General features: G+C 31.3%; 1 protein-coding gene across 1 annotated transcript; it reads right to left on the bottom strand.

Annotated features, from left to right (window-relative positions):
• LOC17898586 (transcription factor MYB34) lies at positions 1–2,043 on the bottom strand. The gene is made up of 3 exons (XM_006303493.1): positions 1,911–2,043; positions 1,026–1,155; positions 1–511 (listed from the first exon to the last, which is right to left on the bottom strand). Exons 1-3 carry the CDS (start codon positions 2,041–2,043, stop codon positions 1–3), a joined length of 774 nt encoding a protein of 257 aa, XP_006303555.1.
• Between the last annotated feature and the right edge of the window lie 5,265 nt (positions 2,044–7,308).

Raw genomic sequence — 7,308 nt, 5'->3', positions numbered from 1 at the left:
TCAAAAGAGATGATCAAGTATGTGTGTACTCTCGTACATGACAGAGTCGTACGACGTCATCTCGTAGTCCATTACATGAATCCCCATTAAACGCCTAACTTCCTCCTCGTCCCAAATCTGAATATCATCTTCTTCTTCACCACCGTCAATCTTGTGATCCATATCTAACTCCCTTCCTTCTTCTACTTGGTCACTGCTTATGATTATTGGGTTCGACAAGATGTACTTGATCCTATCGAGACTGTGTTGTCTAGATGAGATACCTGCGGCGAGCTTATTGAGGATACGAGCTGATCCTGAGGAAGGAGAGCTTTCCATCGACGATGACGTTGTCGTGGAAGTGCTACCAAAGTCTTCTTTATTGGTCTTGACGGTGAGGTGTTTGATGATGGGCTCGTGGGTCATCGGGTTGATTCCGTTTCTTTCGAGTCTTTTCTTCAGACAAGAGTTCCAATGGTTCTTGATATCATTGTCTGTTCGATTCTGCATCAGCTGTGCTATTGCTGCCCACCTTAAATTTTCAAAAACACAAACAACTCCATTTGAACTCGGAAGATCCTAATTATAATAGACAAATTAATTAAGGGATCTCCAAACTTGTGGGAGCATCGGATTTTCAATATTGTTATTGGTATGACACTCTAGACTAATTAACGCCACAATAGATAGTAATTTGCTTTTTTTTTTTCTTCTTCCAGTATATCATTTAGAAAAGAGTATTGATGCATTTAAATATGTGCAGTGAAGATGGTAAATAAGTAATTATCTCATAAGTCAACTAGGCAATAATACTATCTCTACAGAATACAGTTTAATCTTTAATTAATTATTATCTTCTGACATATGTAAATTAAGAGCTTTCTGTTGTAATCCACATTTATATGATAACGCACATGTAAATGTTATTTTTTTGGTAAGGCGCACATGTAAATGTTATAATATAAGTGTGGGCTTTACCAAAGTGTATAATATTACATTTATAATAGAGTATTGTGTATATAACTTGATCAGGAAATTAAATTAACCTGTTTCCGAGAAATGCATGAAATTTGATGATAGCTTCATCTTCCTGAGGAGTGAATTTGCCTCTTCTAATCCCCGGCCTTAGATAATTAAGCCACCTTAATCTGCAGCTCTTTCCACATCTATTCAAACCTGTTTTTCAATTATTAAAAAATGTCACATTCTTGTAGTAAACAGAAAATAGTTTATTTTATTGTGGCTTTCCTCGTGGCAAACAAAAGAAGCTGCCAATAGTTAAACATTTTATCAACAGTAGAGATTTTAAAAGCAAGGAAGTTTAAAAAAGGATTGCATTCATTTGTTATTTGGTATTCGGGAACGAATCAAATAAGCATTTACAAAATCTATAACCAATCATGTACTAAGCAAATTATAAATTATAAACGAAAGATTTCATTCTTCGGTTGGCTGGAAATATAAGTTTTAGAAAAATTCAGCAGTGATTATAATCCAATTCAAGAAGATGGATTATGCTATTCAGATGTAGATATAAGAGAAACTTTGCGTTTGCAAGGAAATTTCGATGTACATCCACTTAGATTATACTCATAGTCTCCTAATAATACAAATGAGAACTTTCAGCAACACTAGGGAAGAAAAAGCACAGATTAAAACTCTAAGACCAATTTAAAAACAATTCAAGATTGTTAAACATGTTTTCTTGGATAAATGTGTTTGGCTCTAATAATAGATTTCGTCTTATTTTGACAGGCGGCAGCAAAACTACCTAGACCTCTCTAAAAAAAAAAAAAACAATTGTTCTCAAAAAGGAGAAGTAGAAAACATGTTGTAACACAGTTTCACAAAAACATATAAGTGCTAAAATGCACTTATCTATCTATCTATCTATATATGTATATGATTATGAAATATAAAAGAATATATACCGGCTCTTCTGGGGAGAGAACGCCAGTCTGTGATGCCAAGCTCGTTGATGTAAGCGATGAGCCTACGGTCTTCCTCCGCCGTCCACTCTCCTTTCTTCATCCCTGCAACGTCGAACCACGTCTTCCTTCCCATTTTTACTCCGGCCAACCAATTTGTATTTCTGTATCGTTGTCAGAAATAGGAAACCAACCCTTTACTGCCACGTACGATATTGAAATAAAGTTGTACTACGTACTAACTTGTAACTTTTAATTGTAACTTGTAAGTGAATCTTTTTACTCACACTAGAATGATTTGAGAGAATTGAGTTAGTGGGATGTGTTATTATTCTAAGGGATATATATAGGCCCTCCGTTTATGGTTTTATTATACTTCCACCGTTGGATTTTATTTCCAACTCCTCGACGTTAGATTTTAGGGTACGACTTTTTCTTTCTTCTTCCTCCCCCTCCCCTCGAATATATAGTTGGTTCTCAAAGCAAAGGAAAAGCTTAATTTCAACTTTTTCCTAAGAAGAAAAATGCAAGTCAAAATATTAATTTTTGACTAACATTAACTATGATAATTCTTCAGCACTTATATAAGTTTAGTCACACGTATTAATTCATTAATTCTACGTGAAGTCCTCTCCATCCTAGACATTCTAGAAACAAAAGTAGTTACTGACTTACTGGTTAGAGCTAAAGTAAGAAATGGTAGGGTGATACACAAACACAGAAAGGTGTAAAATGGTATTCAACACGATAAACTGCAGTAGTAATCATACTATGGAAACTGGAAAGGCCAGCGAAAGAGTAGTAATGTGCCAATTTTAATTTTTGTGGGGGCGACGTAACTGTCACTGCAGACGTGGTTTAGATTGGAAGGCATTGTGGTGATTGGTGGGTAAGGAACAAAAATAAAAAGATAGTAAATTAGTAATTACTCTAGTTTTTATTCTTATTGATCCATAACTCCATATACTGTATAGCTTTTTATTGTATTCCTCCGTTTTGAGGAAAATACATTTCTTTTGAGTTTTATTTTGCCTCTTTAATGTTTACATCCAAATATATTTTTTCTTTAAAAACATCAGTCACGCCGCAAGTCATGTATCAAACGATCGATGTTCACATTTATGGTCTTTCTTTTATCAACTATATATATTATGCTCTTTTAAATGTTAATTAGTATTTTTTTTTTTTTGGGTCAACTTTTAAATGTTAGTATTGTATTTTAGAATTTATACAAATAATAAATATAGAAAAAAGCTATGGTCCATTCTCCATTGACTGCGAAATGACCCCAGCGGTGTTTTTTTGGTCGAATCCATCTTTGTAAAATCTATTTGCTCTTTCATCCTTCTCATCTTTCCCCATTCACACTTTTGGTATGTGGCTCATAAACATTGTTAGACTATTCCACGTTTTGCTATATAATTTTCAGCTAAGAGTTCTTAAGCTGACAATCAAAACCAACTTTATACCTAGCTAGTAGTAGTAGTACACAAGAGTCAACGAGAGTCAACGACTCTTTCATCTCACAGAAAGAAAGAAAAAAAGGGGTGGGGAGGGGGAGTTCGGTTAAGAGTATGCGTATATAGTAATATAGTATACTAGATGTGTACTAAAATATTACAATATCTCTATCATCATTACTAATTTGTATGTAAGAGTCTTCAACAAAAAATAATAAGTGTACGTCGTCGTATCGTAGGTAGAAAACAAAATTAAAAGGAGTATAGTATTTATATAATGTGGCTTTGGTTTTGTTTCACACTTTTAAAGTTGAACCCGCGTTAATCATCGTTCTCACTACTCTTGTTTGTCCGTCCTACAAGACTCTCTACACTATTTCTTTTGGTTAAACTAGTTAATGCTCTTTATTATTGACACGTGCTCACAAGATTATTAAAAGTCACGTGCTTTAAAACTATAGTATTACACATTTTTTGTTTTGTTTTTAGTATAACACATTTTCATAACATATTAACTTGAAATGGAGAAGTATATATGATCATACTTATGTTTATTACATTTATCATAATAATAATATGATGATTCTTAGCAAAATAATAATAATAATAATATGATGGTAAGAAAACTGTCTCATTTGAACCATTTCGATAATGTACGTGAGAGAGCATATACATTTACATTATAAGCGGGGATCGGAGAAGCAATTATTTCATGACGCGTATCAATACCAATGTCTTCTCTTTGTATTACTTATCAGCAAATTAACATCTTTGGCAATTATTTACGTTTATACATATGATAAAAGTGTCGTTAATTAAGTTTCTTTATATAAAAAAAAAAAATATTGACAACATACAAACAACAAAAATCGCAATAGTAACATATGGCCCTTGTAAGTTGTTAATTTCAAAGCTCGGGTGCCAGTGACGACGTAGAAAGTGACATCAAAGACCATCATTATGGTAATTAAGTTCTTCAAATTAATCCTATATGTGGGATGTTCATTATTGTGCTTCTATCAAATATATAGATATCATATTAGTGTATATTACAACTGAAATCTTTTGTCATCGTATTGGTGTTGACATTGACTGACACTAAAATTAGTATTTATGTTTCAAATTATTATGATGATTGTATTATTTAATAATTAAGGCCTAGGTTTTGGTTGTAAGAGTTAGGGTACATAGAAGAAGGTGGAAATCTCTCAAATAAAAAATGAAATATTAATTCACCTAAAAAGTGATTAAAAGAGTAAAATTGTACTCAACAAGAAAAAAACATTTTCAACAAAATGAAATTTGAAGGATTAACAAAATATTCAAGCACATGCACTTCATTGTCTATAAACTATAGTATATGGAATGGAAGGAGAGGTTTCTCTGATTCCATGCATATATAGTCGTCGATGAAGCATATTTCATTTCATGTCATCCTTCATACATTGGACTGTCAATTCCGCAAGAGTGCTTCTTCATCCTTCTGAGCTTTCTAGTTAAACAAGCATCTCTCAGTATGTAACCTTTTTTTTTTTTTTTTGCAAATTTCACTTTCGCTTCAAATGATATATACTCGATCTTTATTGTTCTACGCTATTTCTTTCCTTTTTTTTGAACCCTACGCTATTTCTTTCCATTTTGCTTAAATATTAAGAGAATATATATAATTTGTTTTTGATACTATCGTTTAGTTTAGTTTTTTTTTTCTGTTCTTTTCTTTTGAACTAGTAAATCTCATTCAAAAAATATCAACTCGTGATATGTCAGAGACGTTTTTGAATCCATATAGTAATTAAGTCTTACAAGCCCTACATGTTTCAGTGGTATATCGGGAAATCGTATATATATAGGTAAAAATATCAATAAAATTTAACTTTAGGGTTCGTGTGTTGTTATTAAAGACATTTGCATCATTGCATGCGTTCTTTAATTAATCTTATATTAGTTGTTAAGTCATGAAATGCCACAAAACAGTAAGCACATAACGATCACGTGATTCACGTGGAGAAGAAGGATGTGCGTTTTACACGTGTCCTAACGCTGTCATTTCTCCCATCTCCACATGTGGTTTTTTTTTTTTTTTTTTTTTTTTTTATTTAATGGTTAGCTATTAAACTGTTATAGTAAAGATAAATATTTATAAAATGCTCACTTAGTTCTGGTAAAATGTCTACAATAGATATTATAAATTGCTCTTCACCAAAAGTAGACATTATAAATTGATAATTCTCTTTGATTTAATTGGGATGCCATATATATAAATACTTTTTCTTCTTATTGTTCTCAACGTAAATTGCTTCAGTACTCCTTTACTGACAAAGATAATCACTTCTCAGAAAGCTATATATTGTTTTGATTTTCTAAGATGACTACAAAAAATAATAATAATGAAATCACTCCAATATTGGACCACGCACGTTATAAAAAAGAATCCAAATTACATATACGTGGTTTGGTTTGTGACAGCCGAGATATGTACGACAACCACACTCTGTAACCCCTTTGGTAGCTTTGGATCTTTGAGAGATATCATCATCAACGTTCGAGATCCACGTACGACGTCCAAGTAAAATTAATCATTTCTATTAGAAACGTATATACAGCCATATATATAATATATATGTGGCTAGTACACACCACACACGTAGGTATAGTTTCGACTTTTAGTTATATAACATATGTTATAAATGAGTTTGATTTTATCTTAAAATTTCCTAATTAACAAAGAGTGGGTAGATTATACGTACTAGACTCTACTAATACAGTACGAACCACTACAAGAAAACATGTCGATTTCCTACCAAAATTCCTACAAAATAAATGGTAGGAAGATTTTCCTACGGAAAAATTTCGCATTTATTACGAAAAGAGAAAGTGGTAGGAAAAAGGAAGAGAAATTAACTACGAGAAAAGGTGTGAGAAAGTGGAAGGAATATTTCCTACCAATTTCTTTTAAATATTATTTTTGTAGGAAACTGTGAAGGAAACAAAAAGGAAAGTGGAAGGAAAAAACGCGGAGAAAATTTGGTAGGAACTTTTCCTATGAAATACCTTTAACGGAGAGGTGGAAGGAAATATCGTAGGAAATCAGTAGATATATCGAAGGAAATTTGTTCGTAGGAAATTTGAAGGAAAAATTTTGTTGGAATTTTGGTAGGATATCGACATATTTTGTCATATGAAAGGTATATTTACATGAATTCAAATTAATTTATTTTTAGTTTTCAAAAATTGTCATCATTCTCTATACTATTTTCTTTACAAGATGTATCTCAACCAATTACGAACAGCTTCGAGAGTTTGAAAAAGAGTCAGATTCTGCATCTTCTAGATCAGACTCGGAGTCGGCTAATAAATATATATTGTTCTAAAAATCATATCATCAATCATTTCCTATTGTTAAAATAGAAATATTTTCAGATTTTTATATTTAAATGAAAGTGGTATTATCCAAAGTTTTTATTTATAATTCAACATATTTAGGGTAAAAGTATATGAACATTTTAATTGCAATAAATGATTTTTAAAACTTCTAAACAGAAAACAGATCTTTATAATTTGTTTATGAAGTACTAATTTGTATCATATTTTTTATTGGGCATATAATTATAATTGTACTTATTCATTTATTTGTTTCAATTGTATAAGAAGATAAAAATTATTTTCTATCATATTTGTTTTAAAAATATAATTTGAAAAAAATATCAAACAGAAAATAAATAATTATAATTTGTTTATAAATTGTTTAAAATTTAGTAATGACAAAGATATGTATTTTTTATTTTACTTATAAGAAATAGCAAAATTGACCTCTATTGAGATAAAGAATTTGGGCCTCTAGAAATACTGTTGGGCCTTCAGAAATTTATTTTATCCATTAACCCAAAACACAACAACCCTAAACACTCTAACTCGTGTCCGCCGTCTGCAAACGACAATAT

Source organism: Capsella rubella, unplaced genomic scaffold (genome assembly GCF_000375325.1).
Source record: "Capsella rubella cultivar Monte Gargano unplaced genomic scaffold, Caprub1_0 scaffold_1, whole genome shotgun sequence".
Lineage (NCBI taxonomy): Eukaryota > Viridiplantae > Streptophyta > Magnoliopsida > Brassicales > Brassicaceae > Capsella > Capsella rubella.
This window is presented reverse-complemented; position numbering and strand designations above follow the sequence as displayed.